General features: G+C 36.9%; 1 protein-coding gene across 1 annotated transcript in view; it reads right to left on the reverse strand.

The window, feature by feature from the left end:
* The window catches only part of MAGT1 (magnesium transporter 1), a 49,364-nt gene that overhangs the window by 11,928 nt on the left and 11,981 nt on the right, over nucleotides 1-25,455 (reverse strand). The window contains exons 2-7 of the mRNA XM_020881900.2: nucleotides 21,281-21,450; nucleotides 17,617-17,734; nucleotides 6,028-6,168; nucleotides 5,178-5,318; nucleotides 4,582-4,671; nucleotides 3,858-3,921 (exon numbers count right to left, since the gene is read on the reverse strand). Of these exons, the coding sequence (XP_020737559.1) occupies nucleotides 3,858-3,921; nucleotides 4,582-4,671; nucleotides 5,178-5,318; nucleotides 6,028-6,168; nucleotides 17,617-17,734; nucleotides 21,281-21,450 (724 nt within the window). The remainder of the gene's footprint in view (nucleotides 1-3,857; nucleotides 3,922-4,581; nucleotides 4,672-5,177; nucleotides 5,319-6,027; nucleotides 6,169-17,616; nucleotides 17,735-21,280; nucleotides 21,451-25,455) is intronic.

A 25,455-nucleotide genomic window follows, 5' to 3' on the forward strand; every position in this document is an offset into this window, starting at 1 on the left:
TGCTTCAGCAATCACCTCTTTTGGGGCAGGGCATGCATTTAAGGGCAGTAGAGCCTGATTGAACCTGAACTTCAGGGCTTCTACTCCAGCAACTGAGGAGCAGACCCTATCCCTGACAGGACAGTGACAACCACAGAGCAGAGAGGAAGCTCCGCCTCAGTCTAGCCAGGCTCCAGATACTCCAACGCCAATCACATCCCCTATCAAGGGGACAATGGCGAGCACACCCTGAGGGAAGACGTGGCTGGCTTCCATACCAAAACTACCTTGCAGCAGAAACACTGGACATACACAGTCTATACAGGGATGCTCCCACTTAAAAACACCCCTTTAAAATCACATTAGATAATTTTTTCTCCTGAAGTCATAGAGACAGAGAATGGTAAGGCAGGTAAAATGGTAAGAAAGGTAAAATGTAAAGGCAGGGACTTCCCTGGCAGTCCAGTGGTTAAGACTTCAAATTTCTACTGCAGGGGGCACAGGTTTGATCCCTAGCTAGGGAAGTAAGATCTTGCATACAGCAAGTGCGGCCAAAAAAAAAAAAAAAAAACCAACCAAAAACACAAAGGCAGAGGAACTACTTCCAATTAAAGAACAACAGAAATCCCCTGAAAGAAAAAACAATGAAATAGATCTCACCAGTCTACTAGACCCCAAGTTCAAAAAGGTGGTAATAAAAAGAACTGATTTAAGAAAGATGATGGATAGAAATGCAGATCATTATAACAAGGAACTAGATAAAGAGAGGATTCTAAAGGCAGCAAGAGGGAAAAAGAGAGTCAGTTACAAGAGAATGCCAATAAGGCTATTAGCTAATTTCTTTGTAGAAACACTGCTAGAAGGGAGTGGCATGATATATTCAAAGTCCTGTCAAGGAAAAACCTGAAACCTAGGGTACGATACTCAGCAAGATTATCATTTAGAATGGAAGGAGAGAGAAACAATTTCTCAGACAAGTGAAAACTAAAAGAATTCAGCAATACTAAACCTACCCTAAAAGAAATATTGACATGTCTTCTCTAAATAGAAAAGAAGCAAGTATATATGGGAAAGGGGAAAAAAATCACATTAGGAAAGGCAAATATATAGAAGGATTTAAGATCACTTAAATTAAAAAAAAGAGATCACTTAAATAAACCAGTATATGGATTTAAAAAACAATTTAAAAATTGTAAAAGTGATTATAACTACAATGAACAGTAAAAGGATAAGCATGAAGATGTAAAACAGGACATCAAAATCACAAAATGTGGGGGAAGGGAGTATATGCACATATATGGGTGTATATATATATATATATATGTATATAGGGCTTCCCTGGTGGCTCAGATAGTAAAGAATCTGCCTGCAATGGAGGAGATCCAGGTTCGATCTCTGGACCAAGATGATCCTCTGGAGAAGGGACTGGCTACCCAATCCAGTATTCCTGCCTGGAGAATCCCATGGACAGAGGAGCCTGGTGGACTACAGTCCGTGGGGTCGCAAAAAGAGTCACAAATGACTGAGCAACTAAGCATGAGCATGGTACATTATATATATATATATAAATCCATGTATGAAACAGAAACAGGCTCATAGGCATAGAAAACAAACTTGATTATGAAAGGGAAGAGGGAGGGAAGGACAAATTAGGGCTATGGGATTAACAAATACAAGCTACTATATATAAAATAGATAAGCAACAAGGATTTACTTATAGCACAGGGAATTATATTCAAAATCCTGTAATAACCTACAATGGAATATAACCTAAAAAAACCTGAATCACTATCTGTATACCTGAAACCAACACAATATTGTAAATCAATGATACCTCAATAAAAAATAAAAATAAAAGAGCCAGTAAAATAAAGTGTATCATAGATGATAAAGACAAAGATATTTGCATAAAATTAAACATAATTATAGAATTGTGAAGAAATGTTTAAGTTACTTTGATTATTATTGTCCAAATTATATTTAAACAATTTCTTTTCCTACTGAAATAGCAGTTTAAAAAAATAATACATAACAATAATTAGGACTTGCCAGGGATAGCATAGTACATATGTATTTCTGGCACATATGTATTTCCTACCCTCTATTGGGGGGTGGCTGTGCTGTGAGGCATGTAGATTTCTTAGTTTCCTGGTCAGGGATTAAGCCTGTGCCCCCTGCAATGGAAGCATAGAGTCTTAACCACTGAACTGCCAGGGAAGTCCATCAATTATTTTTATGTGCAAGAAAACATTTTTTGCAATATTCACCAATAGAGAATAACTGAATTATGATATATCCATTATGGACTTTCCTGGTGGCTCAGATAGTAAAGAATCTGCCCATAATGCGAGAGACCTGGGTTTGATTCCTGGGTTGGGAAGATCCCCTGGAGGACATTTGATAATGGTGACTATTTTCCTTTTCCTTGCTTATATTTTCTTATTTTTCTGTAATTCTCATGCATTTCATAACTATGAAGGCCATACAAAATTTATTAAATGCTTATAATACACTAAAAAGCTAAACTGTATGAAAAGTATGTCTATAACTACAAAAAACTGGAATTCCTCTAAACCATCCAGATGACACAAAGCAGGGCAAATGACATTACCATCAAGTCACTGGGCAGATTCTCTAACCGTCTGGGCTACAACTGATTACAATATGTCAATACCAGGACCCCTTGCCTGTTCGCACAACTTAAAAGAACATTACATCTGTTCACCTTGTTGATCTGTTTCACAGAGTCACTGCTTATGCAATCAGGTAGGTAAACTATGTTCAGTAATACTAAGAAATGTATACTCTTACCTATCTCATATCACTGTTATCTACCTTTGCAGTTTACAGAGACATCTATTTTCAGATGTGAGAAAGTAAAAATCTGTCCTATGGGACAGAGGACGGGAAAACACACATATAAAGTAGCTGCATAATTCACGGGAAATAATATTTTTCCCTAAGACACACTGCAGCTGTAAATGTCAAAACAAACTCCATCTTTGAGTAACTACTGCTTTCCTACTCAATGAGGAACACTGTAATCTAAAATTATAAACTGATTTGAACTACATCAGTAAGAAGGAAATATTCCATTCTTACCTGGAGGATTTAAGTCACACGATCTACAAGTACAATTTCTAAGTAGCCTCAATTCAGAACCAAAGTGACAGAGCTTCAAAAAAGGAGTTTCACAGATCACCAGCCCAGGTTGGATGCATGAGACAAGTGCTCAGGGCTGGTGCACTGGGAAGACCCAAAGGGATGGGATGGGGAGGGAGATGGGAGGGGGGATCAGGATGGGGAACACATGTAAATCCATGGCTGATTCATGTCAATGTATGGCAAAAACCACTACAATATTGTAAAGTAATTAGCCTCCAACTAATAAAAATAAATGAAAAAAAAGGAGTTTCTGAAAACAAAGTGTACATTTATCTGAACTTTGTAGTTTCCAGGAAACAAAATCCTGGATCCACCTCAGTCCAGACTTGACACTGACTCCTTTACACTTAGCCTGGCTTTGCTTTGAGCTCATCAAAACATTGCTTCATTTACATTTCATCTAAGCACCATCTTTTCCTAAGTCCTATAACAACTCTATCTTTCCTTAGGTAAGAAACCCCATGATTCCTCTGATTTATAGTCTCCCTTGTAGCAATGATCCAATAAACTTGGCTTTATCAGACTGCAGGTTTGTCCCTAGAGGTCTTCAGTTGATTGGGCTAGGGCAAGTGACACAGTAATATAATTCCAAAGATATTATGACTTGCATTAATAAGACAGCAGCCTCAACCAAATGTTACAGAGAAAATATTGGAAAGTGAGAAAATAGACAAAGTAAATGTGGCATCAAGAACTTATTATAAAGAGGATACTGAACAGAAGAACAATGTGTGTTTCAGCTACAAATTGAGCTTGGCTGCTTCCATGGATATAATTCTGGGGGAAAAGAAGACAAAATTTAATCTTTAAATAAATGTTAAAATTTGGTAATGTAACCCTAAAATTGGCTATTTTAAAACACTATGAAATTATTAATTCATCTGATGTATGTAAACATTGGATCTGTAGAATTCACCAGTAAAAAGTTTGACTAAAATAAAAGCTATCTCTGTGTTATTTATTATTTACTCATACTTATATATATTTGTATTTATTCACTATACTTATACTACGTTTTCCACAACAGAATATATGAGAAAACTAGTATTTTAGTGTACAAGACCATGAGGTAAAATAATATAAACTCTATGAAAACAGGGACTACATTTTTCTTATCACTGTATCTAATAATACCTAGCACAGTGCCTAGAAACAGTAAATCATCAAGTACTTGATCAATTATTCTATTTAGCTGAAGACTGACTTTCACTCTTAGCCAGCTTACTCAAAAGAACTCACCAAAAGGGATAAAAAAAAAACTTCCCCCGTTTAAGAGTATGGCACAGTCTTTTTAGCAATCAAAATTCATTAATACAGAGCGATTCAAAAGTCAAAACTAAATCTAGTTCCTTCATATACTAGCACTGATCTCACAGGATATTAATCATTAAGGTTAACTTTGGTATATAATGTAAAGAAATCCTGGACTTCCCTTACCACATGCCCCGTGTGGGGATTCTTATGAGCATACGGTGGTCCTCTTATATGGTTCCACATTTGACCAGATGTCATAGCAAGCACAAAACACTAGGAAACAAAAAGTAACGAAATACTCATATAATATGGTATGGTCCCATTTTAATTAGATTAACAGGTATATGAAAAATATATCCTCTCAAGTAATATATGAAAAAAAAATTTCCAGATAAATGACAAAAAGCTTATATTTCATCATAAGGATCACAAGAATCAATATTTACTTTGAAAGGAAAACACTGTTTCAAAATTATAAACAAATTGATACAAGTTTAAAATTGAATACTGAAAAGCCTTTTAGAAGAATGGTTTAAAAAAATGGAGATTTTCATAGGGGTGACAGTCTTTCAGGTTGAATAAAAACTAGGTACAAGGAGTTACTTCAAGTTCTTGCCATCCTAATGAGATAATGGAGGAAACAAACTGTTTTTAAGGTATAAAATAAAAATATCAATACATAAAATCTTTTTCCACAGGTAAGAAATAAATAAAATGCCACATAACAATGTAATATTAGAAGTTTTATCTAAACAATTTTTCTTCCAACATTCACTCACCAGAGCCGCAAAAGCCCATCCAGTTTTATTAAAGAGAAATTCCATATTGCTCCTTCGAAGATACACAAGTCCACCAATAACAGCCAAAAGCAATCCCAACATAAGGGGACCAGCATAATTTGGGGGTCTAATTACTCTAATCTAATGAAAAGGAGAGAAAAACATTTTACAGTATGAAATTTATTCATTAAGTATATAGATCAAAATAATTTGAAATGAAAACAATCAAAATTAGTGTGGTTACTTTCATGAAAAATCACACTTTTTCTTTTCATCCTTATTAAAATAGCCTACAATGTATCCTAAAAGGGAATGGATGCAATATTCTTTTTAACCACAACATAACATCTTTTAGGGACTTTCCAGGTGGCGCTAGTGGTAAAGAATCCACCAGCCAAGGCAGGAGATGCAGGAGACAAGGGTTTGAACCCTGGGTTGTAAAGATCCCCTGGAGGAGGAAACAGCAACCCACTCCAGTATTCCTGCCTGGAGAATCCCATGGGCAGGGGAGCCTGGCGGGCTACAGTCCATGGTGCTGCAAAGAGCTGGACACGACTGAAGCGACTGAGCACACATATACATCTTTTAGATTAAGAAGTATTTGCCAAGTACAACTAGATACACCATGGATTTAATAAGGATGAAAGAGTGGTTTCCATGCTGAGTTGACTAAGTAATAGAGGATGTTTTAACATCACTCTTTCATCAGGATGATTCTGTTAAATGCTACTTATAAAGGGACTGACAAACTATCACCATCTCAGTGATATGAGGACGAGACCAATTAGGACCTCCCAGAAGAATAAGTGGATAATGACAAAGTAACTTTCTACAAAGCAAGGAAACTTACATTGACATCAGTTCTGTCAGCAATCCACCGGGCAATCTGCTCAGCTGAAAATCCACGCACCTGCAACTCATATGTATCACCCCGTTTGGGCTTCCCTTTTGCAGGAAAGTTGATGAAAGTTGGAGCTGAATTCATGTTTAGCTGAACAAAAAGTAGTTCATGAAAATACAAATTACCAAAAAAATAATCTTAACAGCAAATATCTTGAAATTTAGGCATTTTACAAAGACAAATAAGCCCAGGTTTAGGTGGGTTAAGTGATTCATCTAAGGAAAGTGGTAAGTTATGGAGCCAAGAGTCAAACCCAAGGCTGCTTGTGACCTTAACTAGTACACTTTACTGACAAAATATAAATTCCTAGCTAAGAAACCTACATTTTACTCCTTTAAAATGGAAAATTTCCCATACCACAATTACTTTAATCTGTTCAGAGATTATGCAAAAAAAGAATACATTTATGAGAACTAAAATTGTCTCATGTAGCTTAGGTAAGAGGAGAAGGCAATGGCACCCCACTCCAGTACTCTTGCCTGGAAAATCCCATGGACGGAGAAGCCTGGTAGGCTGCAGTCCACGGGGGTCGCGAAGAGTCAGACACGACTGAGCGACTTCACTTTCACTTTTCACTTTCATGCATTGGAGAAGGAAACGGCAACCCACTCCAGTGTTCTTGCCTGGAGAATCCCAGGGACGGGGGAGCCTGGTGGGCTGCCGTCTATGGGGTCGCACAGAGTTAGACACGACTGAAGCGACTTAGCAGCAGCAGCAGCAGCTTAGGTAAGCTTCAAATAGAGCACATTCTTAATGTGGAGGAAACAAGATCGGGGTAAGAGAGTGCTCTATTGTAGGGAAAACCAATACAAAATGGTAGCCAACTGGCAGAAATAGTCAATTCTAAAAAGTTAATAAGTATTTAGTGATAAACATAACATTTCTCTGTCATGAGACCATGGTTTTCTTAAGATAACACTGGAATTGCTAAGGTAAAGGATCTATGACCTACTCATTTGCATTGTATCTTTCCTGATGTGATAATACTTGTAGAAAATAGAAAATGTTAACAGGGAAAAGATGTTCACCAACAGATGCAAGCATTCAGGTACCCTCAGCAGGTAACCCTTTAACAGAGATTGGCTTCTATAAAATAACTATAACTTGAAGACATCAACCAATAAAATAACCCACTCCCTTGCTTTGATTCTATACTTAAGAGTAACCCTTCTAAAAGTAGTTTTAGAGGGTATACTGATTAGGTATATGATTAGTTTGGCTTTCTGGGCAGTAAAAGATGCTGAATTAGTGAATTTAAAAATTAGCTCTTTGGTTACCAATGTCCATGGATTTTTATGGTTTGGCGAGTGTACACAAAGTCTGCAGAGCTAGATAAATTCTGGCTACGCTGTTAAAAATTCAGTTTGAGTCCGCAAAACTAAGAACCAGACCCTGAGTAGTGTTCATGCCGCCAAAGTGCTTCCCAAATTTTAAACCAAACTCTTCAATAGTTGTTTATTTATATGGTAGTCCCCACTTGTCCACAGTTTCACTTTCTAAAGTTTAAGTTACCCGTGGTCAACTGCAGTCTAAAAATACTAAATGGAGAATTCCAGAAATAAACAATTCAAAATTTTTAAATTGCAGCCGTTCTGAGCAGTGTGATGAAATCTCTCACCATCTTACCCAGGATGTGAATGATCCCTTTGTCCAGCATATCCCACTCATTAGTCACTTAGTAGCTGTCTTGGTTTTCAGATCAACTGTTGTGATATCACAATGCTTGTATTCAAGTAACCCTTATTTTACTTAATAATGCCCCAAAACACAAGAATAGTGATGTTGGAAATTCAGATATGCCAAAGAGAAGCCATAAAGTGCTTCCTTTAAGTGGAAAGGTGAAAGCTCTCAATAAGGACAGAAAAAAAAAATCACTTGCTGAGGTTGCTATATTCATGAAATCGTAAAGGAAAAGAAATCTGTGCTAACTTTGCTGTTCCACTGCAAAAATTACAGTAAGTGGTAAGTGCTTAATCAAGATAGAAAAGATAAATTTGTATAATAATATATTGTGAGAGAGACCACACTCACATAACTTTCATTACAGTGAATCTGTAGTCGCTCAGTCATCCAGACACTTTATGACCCCGTGGACTGTAGACCATCAGGCTCCTCCATCCATGGGATTTCCCAGGCAAGAATACTGGAGTAGGTTGTCATTCCCTTCTCCAGGGGATTTTCCCAACCAAGGGATCAAACCTGGGTCTCTTGCATTGCAGGCACCTTCTTTACCATCTGAGCCTATATTGTTTTAATTCTTCTATTTTGTTATTATTATTGATACTCTTACTGTGCCTAATTTATAAGTTAAATTTTATCATAAGTAGGTATGTACATATGTATGTATAGGAAAAAAAAGTTACATATAGGGTTCTATACTATTTGCAGTTTCAGAGTCTTAGAATGTATCCCCTGTGGATAAGCAGCCACTACTATACCACCTTTGGATTTAAAACATACATATATACATATGTGTCTAAAAGACCTATGTAATATATGAAATCCATTTCCTGTATGAAATTAAAAACAAAAAATTACAGGGTTATACAGACCAACTCCAGTCCATTCTGCCAGCCACTATTACCATTTATAGACCTTTCTGAATTTATTCACATACATGTGTATATACCAACAGAAAACATAATATTGTTTTGTGTCTGCCTTATTTTAAAAAAATGGTATCATATTAACTGAAACATTCTGCATTTCATTTTGCTTTTTTTATTCAACCATGTTTGAGAGATCTATCCATAACAGTATATGTGTATATATATACACACCAGGGAAGCGCCATATATATATATGGGTGGCTCATATGGTAAAGGATCCGCCTGCAATGCGGGAGACCTGGGTTCAATCCCTGGGTTGGGAAGATCCCCTGGAGGAAGGCATAGCAACCCACTCCAGTATTCTTGCCTGGAGAATCTCCATGGACAGAGGAGCCTGGAGGGCTACAGTCCATGGGGTCACAAAGAGTTGGACACGACTGCGTGACTAAGCACAGCATATATATATATATATATATATATATATATATATATATAGAGAGAGAGAGAGAGAGAGAGAGAGAGAGAGAGAGAGAGGTTGAGATATATGCTCTCATAGTTTATTAAATAATTATGCTATTGTTGGCAATTCAGTTTTTTCCCAATTAAAAAGGATGTTTTAAGAAATAGTCACACACACAAAAAGAAATAGTCACACACAAAAAAAGAAATAGTCATGTACTTATTTTCCTGTATATATGTGAGAATGTTTCTCTAGAAATGGAATAATTAGTTCATAGAGTAGAAACATTTTAAATGAAGATAGATAGAGCCAACATGCCTTCAAAAGTGGCTGTACCAATTTATACTCCTACCCAGCAACACAGGAAGCTATGTTTCCTCACATTCTTGCCAAAAGTTGATCTAATGGGTAAATATTGTAACAATGTATATAATATATATAATTTAACTTATATAATACATATAATCATATAACATTTATATAATATATAATTTATATAATAACACCATTATTATAATTTGTATTTCCATGATTACTAATATAACATCTTTACACCAAATCAGCTCTTTAAAAGTAACTTGTAGTGTATAGACACAATCAACAGTGAAAAAGCAATGGGAAAAAAATAATATATCTGATAAGGGGCTAATATTGAGACAACATAAAGAACTCCTACAACTAAAAAACACACATTAAAAATTGGGCACAGGAAAAAAAAAGTTGGGCAAAGGGACTGCCCTGGTGGCAGAGTAGATAAGAATTTGCCTTGTAATGCAAGAAACACAGGTTTGATCCCTGGTCTGGGAAGTTCCACATGCCACGGAGCAACTAAGCCCATGAGCCAAAACTATTGAGCCAGTGCTCTAGAACCGGGGAGCCACAACTACTGAGTCCATGTGCTACAACTACTAAAGCCTGTGTGCCTAGAGCCTGTGCTCTGCAACGAGAAGCACCACAATGAGAAATCCACACACCACAACAAAGAGTAGCCTCCATTCACTGCAACTAGATAAAGCCCATACAAAGCAATGAAGACCCATCATAACTAAAAATAAATAAATAAATTTTTTTTAAAAATGGCCAAAGGATATGGATAGACATTTCTCAAAAAAGATACACAAACTGCCAACAAGCACATGAAAATATGTTCTACATCTATTCATTAAAGAATTACAAATCAAAACCACAATGAGACACCATCTTACACTCATTAGGATAACTACCATCAAAAAATAAAAAATAATGCAAAATGGTGCAGCTGCTATGGAAAACAATATGAATGTTACTACAAAAATGAAAAATAGAACTACCATATGATCTAGGAATTCCACTTGTGGGTTTAAATCTAAAAGAACTAAAAGCAGGGTCTTGAAGAGATATCTGCATACCTATGTTGATAGCAGCATTATTCATAATAGCCAAAAGGTGGAAGCAACCCGTGTCCATCAACAGATGAATGAATAAATAAAATGTGGTATATGCATACAATGTAACATTATTCAGCCTTTCAAAGAAAGGAAAAACTTTTTTAAATATTTATTTATTTATTTGGCTGCTCTGAGTTTTAGTTGCGGCAGGTGAGATCTACTTCACCTACCAGGGATCAAACTCAGTCTCCCTGCATTGGGGGCATGGAGTCTTAGCCACTGGGAAAGTCCCTGGGACACACCAGGGAAGTCCCAAAAGCAAGAAAATTTGGATGCATGCAACATGGATCAACTTCAAGGACAGTACACTAAGTTAAATAAGACAGTCACAAAAAGACAAGTATGTATGATTCCACCTATATGAGGTAGTGACAACAGTCAAATTCACTGAGACAGAAAGCAGAATGATAGTTGCCAAGGGCTGAGGGAAGAGGGAATAAGAGTTATTTGATGTGTAAAGAGTTTCAGTTTCATTGTACAAGGTGAAAAGAGTTCTGGAGATTGGTTATACAGAAATGTGAATGTACTAAACACTACTGAGCTACATTCAAGAGTGGTTAAGATAGTATATTTCAGCACTAGTGGTAAAGAACCTGCCTGCCAATACCAGAGATACAAGAGACGCAGGTTCAATCTCTGGGTCGGGAAGATCCCCTGGAGGAGGACATGGCAACCCACTCCAGTATTCTTGCCTGGTGAATCCCGTGGACAGAGGAGCTTAATGGCTGCAGTCCACAGGATCACAGAGAGCCAAACACGACTGAAGCAACTTAGCATGCACACACACATATTTTCTCACAATTAAAATTTGTTTTTAAATCTTATAGGCTTTGACAATCCTTAGATGTTAAAGAGCCAAAATAGATGTATGGTTTTTGGTAGGTTATCACTTTTTATCCATGCATGGCCTTTGTATGCTGTGGCACATAACAACATTCTTTGGAGAAAGATTTGAATTTATTCCACAGATGGACACACTACCATCCTTACACCACTAACTCTAAATATAGCTCTAAAATGGACACTGATTAAATCCACGAACCTATGGTCACCTTATCTTCGACAAAGGAGGCAAGGATATACAATGGAAAAAAGACAACCTCTTTAACAAGTGGTGCTGGGAAAACTGGTCAACCACTTGTAAAAGAATGAAACTAGAACACTTTCTAACACCATACGCGAAAATAAACTCAAAATGGATTAAAGATCTAAATGTAAGACCAGAAACTATAAAACTCCTAGAGGAGAACATAGGCAAAACACTCTCTGACATAAATCACAGCAGGATCCTCTATGACCCACATCCCAGAATTTTAGTAACAAAAGCAAAAATAAACAAATGGGACCTAATGAAACTTAAAAGCTTTTGCACAACAAAGGAAACTATAAGCAAGGTGAAAAGACAGCCCTCAGATTGGGAGAAAATAATAGCAAACAAAGCAACAGACAAAGGATTAATCTCAAAAATATACAAGCAACTCCTCCAGCTCAACTCCAGAAAAATAAATGACCCAATCAAAAAATGGGCCAAAGAACTAAACAGACACTTCTCCAAAGAAGACATACAGATGGCTAAAAAACACATGAAAAGATGCTCAACATCACTCATTATCAGAGAAATGCAAATCAAAACCACAATGAGGTACCATTACACGCAAGTCAGGATGGCTGCTATCCAAAAGTCTACAAGCAGTAAATGCTGGAGAGGGTGTGGAGAAAAGGGAACCCTCTTACACTGTTGGTGGGAATGCAAGTTAGTACAGCCACTATGGAAAACAGTGTGGAGATTTCTTAAAAAGCTGGAAATAGAACTGACATATGACCCAGCAATCCCACTTCTGAGCATACACACCGAGGAAACCAGATTTGAAAGAGACACATGCACCCAATGTTCATCACAGCACTGTTTATAATAACCAGGACATGGAAGCAACCTAGATGCCCATCAGCAGACGAATGGATGAGGAAGCTGTGGTACATATACACCATGGAATATTACTCAGCCATTAAAAAGAATTCATTTGAATCAGTTCTAATGAGATGGATGAAACTGGAGCCCATTATACAGAGTGAAGTAAGCCAGAAAGATAAAGACCATTACAGTATACTAACACATATATATGGAATTTAGAAAGATGGTAATGATAACCCTATATGCAAAACAGAAAAAGAGACTCAGATGTATAGAACAGACTTGTGGACTCTGGGAGAAGGCGAGGGTGGGATGTTTCAAGATAACAGCATCGAAATATGTATATTATCTAGGGTGAAACAGATCACCAGCCCAGGTTGGGTGCATGAGACAAGTGCTCAGGCCTGGTGCACTGGGAAGACCCAGAGGGATCGGGTGGAGAGGGAGGTGGGAGGGGGGACCGGGATGGGGAATACATGTAAATCCATGGCTAATTCATTTCAATGTATGACAAAAACCACTGCAATGATGTAAAGTAATTAGCCTCCAACTAATAAAAATAAATGGAAAGAAGAAAAAAAAAATAAAATGGACACTGATTTTAAAAGGTATTTGATGTAGAAGAAAACTTTATGTGTATCTTGGTAAAATAAACGAAATTACAATTTTTAATTTCCAAAACAATCCTTGCTTCAATAGTAGAGAATAAGAAAGCAATTTCTGAAACTCTAAAAACTGTTTCCTTTGGTCTAAAAAAGCCTAAATGCACTAATCTTTTAGGTTGCAGTATGTTTTATGAACACACTGATTTTGATTTACGGCACCGTGTGAGACTAGAATGTGACCAGCACAGTAACACACCGTAAAGTGGAGCATTAAGCCACTCGTCTGACATTTACTTGAACATCTAGTATGTGCTTAGCACTAATAGCTACAAGATACTGGCTCTGTCCATAAGTAAGTATACTCTAAGAAGGGTTGTCAAGCAACCCTAGGGCTAAAGGATAAAGTAGACAGCAAGCAAAAACAGATAAATAACATAAGTAGAGAGATGGAAATCCTACAAAGAACCAAAAAGAAATACCAGGGATTAAAACCACTGTAACAGAAATGAAGAATGCCTTTGATGGACTCAGTATACAGGACATGGCTGAGGAATCTCTGAGCTAGAGGATCTATCAATAGAATCCTTGAAAATTGAAAAGTAAAGAGAACAATGACAAAAACAAAACAGAACAGAATATCCAGGGACTGTGGGTATACAAAAGGTGTAACATATACATAATGGGAATACCAGAAGAAAGAGAAAGGAACAGAAGAAATATTAATGACTGAGAAATTTCCCAAAGTAATGTCAGACTCTAAATCACAGACTCAGGAAGCTCTAAGAATAAGAAGTGGATAAATGCCAATAACATTATACCCATGCATATAATTTAACTCAAAGAAATCAAAGATAAAGAAAAAACTCTTAAAGAAATCAGAGGAATAAAATGCTTTGCCCATAAAGTAAGAGAGATAAGAATTACATCTAACTTCTTTTCAGAAACCATGCAAACAGGAAGAAAGTGGAGTGAAATATTTAAAGTGTTGAGAGAAAAAAATACCACCAACTTAAAGAATTATGTACCCTGTGAAATTATTCTTCAAAAGTGAAAGAGAGGGACTTCCCTGGTGGGCCAGTGATTAAGAATCCACCTTCCAATGCATGGGATCCAGGTTCAATCCCTAGTTGGGAAACTAAGATCCCACATGCTGTGGGGCAACTAAGCCTGTGTGCACCAACTACTGAACCTGCACACTCTAAAGTCTATGTGCCACAACTAGAGAAGCCCTCGCACACTGCAACTCGATGCCCAACAAAGAGCCTGTGTGCTGCAATGAAGACCTAGCACAGTTAAAATTTTTAAAAATAAACTTCTTCCCCAAAAAAGTGAAGGAGAAATAAAGACTTTCAGACAAACGAAGCTTGAGGGAATCCCTTGCAAGAAATGTTAAAAGTTCTTTAGGGAGAAGGGAAATAAGGTAGGTTGGAAACTTGAATCTACATAAAGAAAGAGAAGGACTGAAGAGGGAATAAGTGAAGGTAAAATAAAAACTTGTTTTTCAAAAAAAACAAACTTGTTTTTCTTATTCTTAATTAACTAACATATAACAGTTTGTTCAAAATAATAGCAGCAATGTATTCAATTTTATGTGTGTATGTGCCTATAAATAAGTGAAATGACTAACAGAAATGAGCAAACTCCAGGAGACAGTGAAGACAGGGAAGCGTGGTGTACTGCAGTTCATGGGGTCGCAAAGAGTGAGACATGACTTAGCAACTGAACAACAACAATCAAAACAGTGTGGTATCCAAAGGAACAGAATAAAAAGCCCAGAAGTATAACCACATATAGTCATCTGATTGTCAACAAAAGAGAAAAAGCAATTACATGGAGAAAGTATAGTTTTAACAAAAGGTGTTAAAATAACTAGATATCCATGAGCAAAAAAAAAAAAAAAAAACCAGACCAAAAAACCCCACAAAAGCTAGACACAGACCTTATCCTGTTCACAAAAAATAACTCAAAATGGGACATCCCTGGCAGTCTGGTGATTAGGACTCTGACCAATGCAGGGGACATGGGTTGAATCCCTGGTTGGGGAATAAGATCCCACATGCTGCAAAGCATGGTCAAAAATAGAAGAAAGAAAATAACTCAAAATGGATCAAAGGCCTTAGTAAAAGACAAAATATAAAGCTCAAGAGACAACATAGTAGAAAATATAGATGACATCAGATATAGTGATGATTTTTTAGATACAATATCAAAGACACAATGTATGATAGAAATAACTGATAAGTTGTACTTCATTAAATTTAAAAGTTTTGCTGTGCAAAAGACAAAAAGTAAGAGAGTGAGATGACAAGGCACAGACTTAAAACTCAACAAGGAGATCAAATAACCCAATTTTAAAAATGGGGTACTTCTCTGGTGGTCCAGCAGTAAAGAATCTGCCTGCCAAAGCAGGGGACAGAGATTCGATGCCTGGTCCAAGAAGATTCCACATGTCATGGAAGAACAAACCCTGTGCACCACAACTACTGAGCCTGCATTCTGGAGCCCTCCAACCACAACTACTGAAGCCTGAGTACCTTAGATTCCATGCTTTACAAAAACAGGAGCCACTGCAATGTGAAGCCTGTACACCACAACTAGAGAATAGCCCCCACTCACTGCAACTGGAGAAAGCCCATGTTTAGCAATGAAAACCCAACATAGCCAAAAATAAATAAATATAGGCCTAAGACCTTAACAGACATTTCACCAAGGAAGATACACAGATGGCAAATGAACAGTTGAAAAGATACTCCACATTATATGTCATCAAAGAAATGCAGATTACAACGAGATACTGTTACACAACTGTTGTTGTTTTAGTTGCTAAGTCGTGTCTGACTTTGCAATCCCATGGACTGCAGCCTGTCTGGCTCCTCTGTCCCTGGGATTTCCCAGGGAAGAATACTAGAATAGGTTGCATTCCCTTCTTCAGGGGATCTTCCCGATAAAAGAATCAAACCCATGTTTTCTGCATTGGCAGGTTAACTCTTTACCACTGAGCTACCTGGGAATTAGAATGGTCAAAATGCAGAACACTGATAACACCAAGTGCTAATGAGGAAGTGGAGCAAGAGGAACGTTTGTTCACAGCTCTTGGGAATGCAAAATGGTACAGCCAATTTGGAAGATGGTCTGGAAGTTTCTTACAAAACTTAACCTACTATGTGTGTGCTGTGCTTAGTTGCTCAGTCGTATCTGACTCTTGTGACCCCATAGATTGTATGTAACCTGCCAGGCTCCTCTGTCCATGGGATTCTCCAGGCAAGAATAGCAGAGTGGGTTGCCATTTCCTTCTCCAGGGGATCTTCCCAACCCAGGAATCGAACTCAGGTCTCCTGCACTGCAGGCAGATTCTTTACTGACTGAGCTACAAGGGAAGCCCTTAACATACTATATGATTCCAGCAATTGTGCTCCTCGGTATTTATGCAAAGGAGTTAAAACTTGTGTCTGCGTAAAAACCTGCATACAGGTGTTTGTAACAGTTTTATTCATAACTGCTAAAACTTGGAAGTAACCAAGATTTCTTCAGTACATGAATGAATACACAAAATCTGGTATATCCAGACAATGGGAAATTATTCAGCTCTTAAAAGAAATGAGCTATCAAGCCATGAAAAGACATGGAGGAACTTTACATTCATATTACTAAGTGAAAGAAGTCAATCTGAAAAGTCTACATACTGTATGATTCCAAGTATATGACATTCTGGAAAAGGCAAAACTGTGGAGACAGCAAAAAGATCAGTGATTACCAAGGGTTAGTGTGGAGGGAGGAATTAGTAGAGTATAGAGAATTTTAGGGCAGTGAAAATACTGTTTATGAATACATATTGATGGATACATCTCACTATATATTTGTCCAAATCAGCAGAATGTACAAGACCAAGTGTCAACTACAATATAAACTATGCACATTGGGTGATTATGATGTATTAATGGAGGTTCACCAACTGTAACAAACATACCACTCTGGTGGGGGATGTTGATAATGGAGAGGCTATTCATGTGCAGAGGCATAAGACATAACAGGAAACCTTTGTATCTACCTCTCATTTTTGCTGTGAACCTTAAGCTCCTCAAAGAATAGTTTTAATTAAAAAAAAAAACAGGTAAGAGAGGTCATGATTGGTACAGCCAGTAGGTATGGGATACAGGGCACAGGAAAAAGCTAAGTGTTGAACAAGAAGGAGCTTTTCCACTAAGACAAGCAGCAAGAGGTTAAAAACAGGTACCTAGCTCTTACCAAGAACTACAGTATTACACAATAGTGGGATTCTTGTTCTGAATTAAAGTTACTTGATAAATTGTTCACTTAAAAACAAAGTGGTACTTTTTAAATTATATTTTACCACCAAAAAATATACAAAAGTTTACATGATTTCTACCCAATTTCCACATTCTAATAAGTTAGTATTGACCAGCATATGTCACATTTAGCTTAAGTTCAGCTTTTATTTCACTAACTACTCTAGATCTTACATAAGACAGGTCCTATTTAACTTCTTGCAGCCATTGAAAAAGAGGTATTCCACATTATATATAGTTTACCTATTTCTATTTAACAGAATAACCAAATAGCTTACCATCTGAAATACATCAGAGCCTTCATCAAAATCCACCATAGCAAAAAATATCCTGTTGGTAAATGCACTGGAATATCGCCAGGAGTTTGCAAGGATCTGGAATTCTTCATCGGCTTGCCTGGATGCAATTGGATTGGTAAAGATAACATATAAAACATTTTTAAAAGCAATCTAATGCAAGTCAGGCTCTGTTGATAGGGTTAGGACAAATCTTGGAAAACAGCCACTGTTTTGGCATAAGAGAAATCTTATATCAAGAGTTGGGGATTTCAACAAGAAGTAGTGATTATCCGACTCTGCTTCATACTTTGTGCCTGTTTCTTATCAAAAAGCTCCTTCTAAATTCACTGGAAAAAAAATCTAGCTACAATTTTTAATAGGCTAAATTACTTCTAAGAGTTCAAAGACAAAGAATTGAGATTAGTTGAAAGCTCAAGCCATATTTTACTTTTCCCTGATTTTCCATATGCTTTTAGTTCTAAGATCTGACATTTTCTCATCTGTGATCATCTTTTTTTGGTTTATCTTAAATTTGAATTTAATAGTAGCATACATTTTCACTTCATAAATAGGAATCATAATATTAAATTAAGTGAAAAGATGAGTAACAGTATAAGAAAAAATATTTTCACTGAATTCTAATAGACAAGAAAATAGCTTTCCCCCTCAAAATGGAATTTACATGATTGTGAAGTAAACCTTAAAGTTTATTCTACAGTTTCCAATTGTTGTTTGTTGTTTTAGTCGCTAAGTCATGTCCGACTCTTTGCGACTCCACGGACTGTAGCCTGCCAGGCTCCTCTGTCCATGAGATTTCCCAGGCAAGATACCAGAGTGTGTAGCCATTTCCTTCTCCAGGATGTGATTATCTTTTAATTCTATCCCTCCACATTTATTTTCATTGCTGTCACCTAAAGTTAGATCTTTAATATCTGACATTTGGATATTAAAATTCTTAACTCTACTTTCTCCTCCTCCAATCCTTGAACATTGCAATATACATCAATCTTTCTAAATAACCACTTTCTTGATACTCTTCCTCTTCTCAGAAACCATTGTTGCTTTTTTATTACCTTCAGAACACAATCTCCAAGCTCTTTCAATGGTTATTCAAGGTCCTTTATCATCTATTTCCAAATAATGCATCTAGCTTTTACACAACCTTCAGTCAGTTCAGTCGCTCAATCATGTCCAACTCTTTGCAGCCCCATGGACTGCAGCACGCCAGGCCTCCCTGTCCATCAACAACTCCCAGAGTTTACTCAAACTCACGTCCATTGAGTCGGTGATGCCATCCAACCATCTCACCCTCTGTTGTCCCCTTCTCCTCCCACCTTCAATCTTTCCCAGCATCAGGGTCTTTTCAAATGAGTCAGTTCTTTGCATCAGGTGGCCAAGGTATTGGAGCTTCAGCTTCAGCATCTGTCCTTTCAATGAATATTCAGGACTGATTTCCTTTAGGATGGACTGGTTTGATCTCCTTGCAGTCCAAAGGACTCTCAAGAGTCTTCTCCAACACCACAGTTCAAAAGCATCAATTCTTTGGTATCAGCTTTTTTATGGTCCAACTCTCACATCCATACATGACTACTGGAAAAACCACAGCCTTGACTAGACAGACCTTTGTTAGCAAAGTAGTGTCTCTGCCTTCTAATATGCTATCTAGGTTGGTATTACTCAATCTCAAACAGGATCTCTTAATTCCAGCACTTTACTCCTATCTTTGTACCTTTCCACACATCATTGCTTCTAAACAGAATATCCTACCGCCATGTAAATCTGATCCATCTGTCTAGCCCTAGTACAAGTCCTACCTTCTCTATTAGGCCAAACCTAACCATTCCTGTTATATGTCCTTCCTGAAATTCCGTAGCATTTATTATGTACACAATTCATTTAGTACTTAATCATAAACTGTGTCATACTGACAGATAAATTTTCATATGTGGAACTCATTTCCCTAGCCAGATAAGAGTGAACAGCACTCTGGGACCAAGCACTCTTATACTTCTCATCCCAAGAGCACCAACTACATAGTATTATACAAATTACTGTGGCTTAATTCTAATTATTTGAATGAGTTTAGGAAAATGTGAGCTAATTTAAAATTTGGTTTTGTAAAAATATACTATTAAAACATTAAGAATTCCATTAATTTGCATTTAATGCATAATTATGAAGGACTTTGTTTTCTGACATTTTTGTATACTCATGATTGTCAGTGAGTAAACTGACTGAATTATGAGTAACTGTAGAATTTAAGTTTATTCATAGTTAACGCTTACTATTCTTTTTCCTTCTTCTACCTACTTTTAATTTATATCAGCATAATCCCATCCCTGAAAAAGAAGAACAGCACTCTGGGACCAAATACCTGGCCTATCTCCTACCTCTGGGGAGGAAATCTTTAAGAAGAGTTATAAAGGCTTGGGGAAGCATAACACACCATTTTGAAAGAAGGCTGTCTGTTCCTTCACATGGGCTCAGGCTATCAGAACTTGGAAAACCTCCCAAGATTTTACTAGTTTTTCACAAGGTAGCTGTATCATTTCATTTAAAGTGATTTCCCAGACCACATATATGATTTAAAAATATAAGTAAATGAATAACAAAAAGCAAAAGCTATTTTATTTTTTAGTATCCACTATTTTTAATTATCTATAATGTTTTTGTTTAAAGAAATACCTTTTTTCCTAAAAGCATTCATAAATAATAAAATCAAATTAAACAAGCATTGTTTGATGAAAGTTTAAGTGAGATTAATCTCCATTTCTAAGGTTTAAAATTACTACAAAATAATCTAGAAAAAAAGAAATACCTCTACATCATGAATCTTTGTTTTCTAAAAAAGTTCTCCTGTAATTCCAAATTTTGGATATAGTCACCATTATTGCATTAATAAATATCTCTAGCTTTTGCTATACCATTTAAAACACTGGAAACTGTTTCTTCCAAAAATGAAAGAATATTTGTTTTACATAACTTCTGGGACTGTTGTCATAAAACAAGAGCACATAAGTACTACATCAATGCTATTGACATGCATTTATATAACTTGATATCAATTTTTTATTTTTAGATTTTCTGTTATTTCTATGATGGTTACCATCATACTTTATCCTTGCTTTTTGTCCCTCCCCCACTAATATGGACAAAGACTAGGGACTTCCCTGGTGGTCCAGTGCTTGAGAATCTCCCTTCCAATGCAGGGGATGCAGGTTCGACCCCTGGTCAAGGAACTAAGATGCTACAGGCTTCAGGGCTACCAAGCCTGCACACCACAAATAGAGAAAAGCTGCTGAGCTACAATGAAGACCCACTGCAGCCAAAATAAATAAATAAACAAAACCTTTAAAAAAAGACTATAAAAGAGTAATACTATTATATGTTAGTGAGAAGGGGATGGCAACCCACTCCAGTATTCTTGCCTGGAGAATCCCCATGGACAGGGAAGCCTGGTGAGCTGCAATTCATGGGGTCACAAAGAGTTGGACATGGCTTAGCAACTAAGCACAGCACATTATGTGTTACTACAGACATGCTAAGAAAGTATACACATTAATTGTTTATGTACCCACTGAACTAATCTCATTCTTCTGAGATTGAAAAATGGTTAAAATCTTTTGAGTTATTTAATTTTTAAAGTGTAGTTGAAAGTTCATACTTGCACACGACACATTGTCTATGAAGTTGGAGAGCAGTGAACATGACAATAACGGAGTAGTTTCTCGGTGGGGCTTTAACAAGGCGACGGAACTTGTCTCCATTCATTCTTATTACAGGCCTTTTATTGGTCCATTCCATCAGCTGACTAACCTTTTCAGACAACACCATCTAAAAAAAAAAAAAGATAAAGAAAGCATGCCATTAATACTCTCAACTTGGAATTTAAAGTTTCTTTTAACTAGGCAACTGAAAACCAAGACTAATAAGCAGAGGTACACAAAAAATATAAGAGAACTAAAAATTAAAATTGGTACTTGGGCCTGATGATGATAATTATTCTTAAAATTATATTATTTCATGATGAGATTTAAGCATATACTACATTTTTATGTGCATGACTTACTATTTCCTAATAAATAAAATAAGATAAAAATCATAAAAATTTTCATTGGCCAATGATTCCAAAGAAAGTGGGAAGAGCTACTCTATCTAATTTTAAAGCTTATTATACAGCTTCAGTAAGCAAGGCAGGGTTATACTGATAAAAGGATAGATACATAGATCAATGGAACAGAAATAAGACCTTGAAATAGACCTACACAATTATAGCCAAAGGTGCAAAATTAACTCAGCCTTTTCAATAAACGGTACTGAAACAACTGGATATCCATAGTCAAAAATAAGAACCTCAAACTGAACTTCACACCTTATACAAAAATTAATTTAAAAATGGATCACAAAATTAAATGTAAAAATGAAAATTATTAAAAATTAGGAGAAAATATTCAGGATCAATGTGTATGCAAAGAGCTCTTAGACTTGACAACAAAAGCATGATTCAAAAAAGAAAAAAAAAAAAGATAAACTGGACCTCATCAAACTTAAAAACTTTTGCTCTGTGAAAGACCCTGTAAGGAGGATATGAAGACAAGCTATAGAGTGAGAGAAAATATTTTGAAACTACACACCTAAAACAGATTAGTAGTTTGAATATATTTTAACACCATCAAAATTCAGAAAAACAAACAGAATAGGCAAGACATCAAGAGACACCTAGATCAAAGATGATCTACAGATGACAAATAAACACACAAAAAGATGTTCAACATCAGTCATTACTGAAATGCAAATTAAGGGCACAATGAGCCACCAATACACATCTGTTACTAAAATAAAATATAGCCACAATACCAAATGCTGGCAAGGATGTAGAGAAACTGGCTCTCTATTCTACATTGGTGGTAGGAATATACCATGGTACAGTCTTTGAAAAAGAGTTTGGCAGTTTCTTTAAAAAAGTAAGCAAGTGACTTGTGAAAGTGAAAGTTGCTCAGTCATGTCTGATTCTTTGCGACCCCATGGACTATACAATCCATGGATTTCTCCAGGCCAGAATACTGGAGTGGGTAGCCATTTCCTTCTCCAAGGGATCATCCCAACCCAGGGATCAAACCCAGGTCTCCTGCATTGCAGTTGGATTCTTTACCAGCTGAGCCACAAGGGAAGCCCAAGAATACTGGAGTGGGTAGACTATCCCTTCTCCAGAGGATCTTCCCCACCCCAGAATCAAACCAGGGTCTCCTGCATTGCAGGTGGATTCCTTACCAACTGAGCTATCAGGGAACTAACCATATAATCCAGCAACTGCATTCCCAAACATACATCTCAGAGAAATGAAAATGTATGTCTATACAAAGAAAGAGCTAAATTTTGCTTGTCAGTCATCATGAGGCAATGGAGAAAAAGCATGGTTAGTCAATGAGAATTTCAGTTGGAAATAAATGCAATCATATTCATTTATCATTCCTCTCACCTCTACCTTTATGTTCAAACTTTGCAAAAGTAGTAAGAAGGGAAAAGATAAAAAAGAAGTGCAGAAGACAAGAATCTCAGTGCAGGGTTAATGCTAATTCATGGTTTTGTTCTTCTTTACAAGACAGGGGTATGTTTGTTAATGGTTGGTAAATTGTGGAGTGGTTCACTATTCAGAAGCATCTGACCAATTACATTTCCCATTATTTACACTAAACTTTGGCGAGGGCACTGGCATTCACACTGTAAAAACAATTCCTTCCCATTAAACTCAATCATCAAGGAACAGATGTTAGGATGTGCCTTTTCACTCTGAAAGTAGATCAGGAATCTAATAGAGAAACAGCACTCTTTGAAAGACAGACGTCACTGTATGCATGCTAAGTCTCTTCAGTATATTAAAAAGCAGAGACATTACTGTGCTGACAGAGGTCCATCTAGTCAAAGCTATGGTTTTTTGAGTTGTCATGTATGGATGTGAGAGTTAGACCATAAAGAAAGCTGAGCACTGAAGAACTGATGGTTTTGAACTGTGGTTGGAGAAGACTCTTGAGAGTCCCTTGGGCTGCAAGGAAATCAAACCAGTCAATGCTAAAGTAAATCAGTCCTGAATATTCACTGGAAGGACGGAGGCTGAAGCTGAAGCTCCAATGCTTTGGCCACCCAATGCGGAGAACTGACTCATGGGGAAAAGACCCTGATGCTGGGAAATATTGAAGCCAGGAGGAGAAGGGGATGACAGAGAATGAGATGGTTGGATGGCATCACTGACTTGATGGACATGAGTTTGAGAAAGCTCCAGGAGCTGGTGATGGACAGCGAAGCCTGGTGTGCTGCAGTCCATGGGGTGACAAAGAATCGGGGTCACAACTGCTCACATGACTGAGCAACTGAACTGACTGACCTTTAAAGCATGTCTGTTCTGTACATCTGTGTCTCTTTTTCTGTTTTGCATATAGGGTTATCGTATGGTGCACCGGGAAGACCCAGAGGAATCGGATGGAGAGGGAGGTGGGAGGGGGGATCGGGATGGGGAGTACATGTAAATCCATGGCTGATTCATGTCAATGTATGACAAAAACCACTACAATACTGTAAAGTAATTAGCCTCCAACTAATAAAAATAAATGAAAAAAAAAACGATAATTTATGTCTATAATTACTGGATTAGGAATCTATTCATGACATTTTGGGAAATAAAAAATTAAGTTGTTAAAAAAAAATAAAGCATGTCTGAATTCAACCAATACTGAAAAAAATATTTATTTCATGAGTACACTTTTATCAACAATAGAGAAAGATAGCACAGAAAGATAGTTTTGCAGCTGGGACTTCCCTGATGGTCCAGTGGTTAAAAATTTGCCTGCAATGCAGGGGATACATGTTCGATTTGACCCCTGGTCCAGGAAGATTCCATATGCCATGGGGCAAACCCATGTACCACAACTAGTGAAAACTGTGCAGCCTAGAGTTCATGCTCCACAAGAGAAGTCACTGCAATGTATACCACAACGAGAGAGTAGTCCCCACTTGTGACAACTTGAGAAGACCCAGTACAGTAAAAAATAAATAAATAAATTTTAATGAAAATAGTTTTTTAGCAGATAAAAGATAATTCCAGTAGGAGTCACAAAATGAATATGTCACATGGGGAAAAATGAATATAGTCTTTAACAAGCCCACAGAGAAAAGACTGGTATAACAAATAATTAACAAGACTTGTGGAACAATGAATGATACTAAGGAAACAGGCTGTGAGGGAGGGATAAATTAGGAATTTGAGATTAACATACACATAGTATAAAATAGATAACCAACAAGGACCTACTCTGTAGCACAAGGAACTATCCTCAATATTTTGTAATAACCTACAAGGGAAACCCTATATGCAAAACAGAAAAAGAGACACAGATGTACAGAACAGACTTTTGGACTCTGTGGGAGAAGGCGAGGGAGGGATGTTTCGAGAGAACAGCATGAATATTATCTGTAGTGAAACAGATCACCAGCCCAGGTGGGATGCATGAGACAAGTGCTCCGGCCTGGTGCACTGGGAAGACCCAGAGGAATAGGGTGGAGAGGGAGGTGGGAGGGGGGATCGGGATGGGGAATACATGTAACTCCATGGCTGATTCATGTCAATGTATGACAAAACCCACTGCAATGTTGTGAAGTAATTAGCCTCCAACTAATAAAAATAAATGAAAAAAAAAGATAAGTCACAAGGCAAGTGACTTGGAAATAAATTACACTGCTTATTTAGATAATGAAAAAAAAATAACCTACAAGGGAAAATAATCTGAAAAGGAATACTATATATATATATATAACTGAATCACTGTGCTGTACACCTAAAAGTAA

The sequence above is a fragment of the Odocoileus virginianus genome, chromosome X, assembly GCF_023699985.2.
Source record: "Odocoileus virginianus isolate 20LAN1187 ecotype Illinois chromosome X, Ovbor_1.2, whole genome shotgun sequence".
NCBI lineage: Eukaryota > Metazoa > Chordata > Mammalia > Artiodactyla > Cervidae > Odocoileus > Odocoileus virginianus.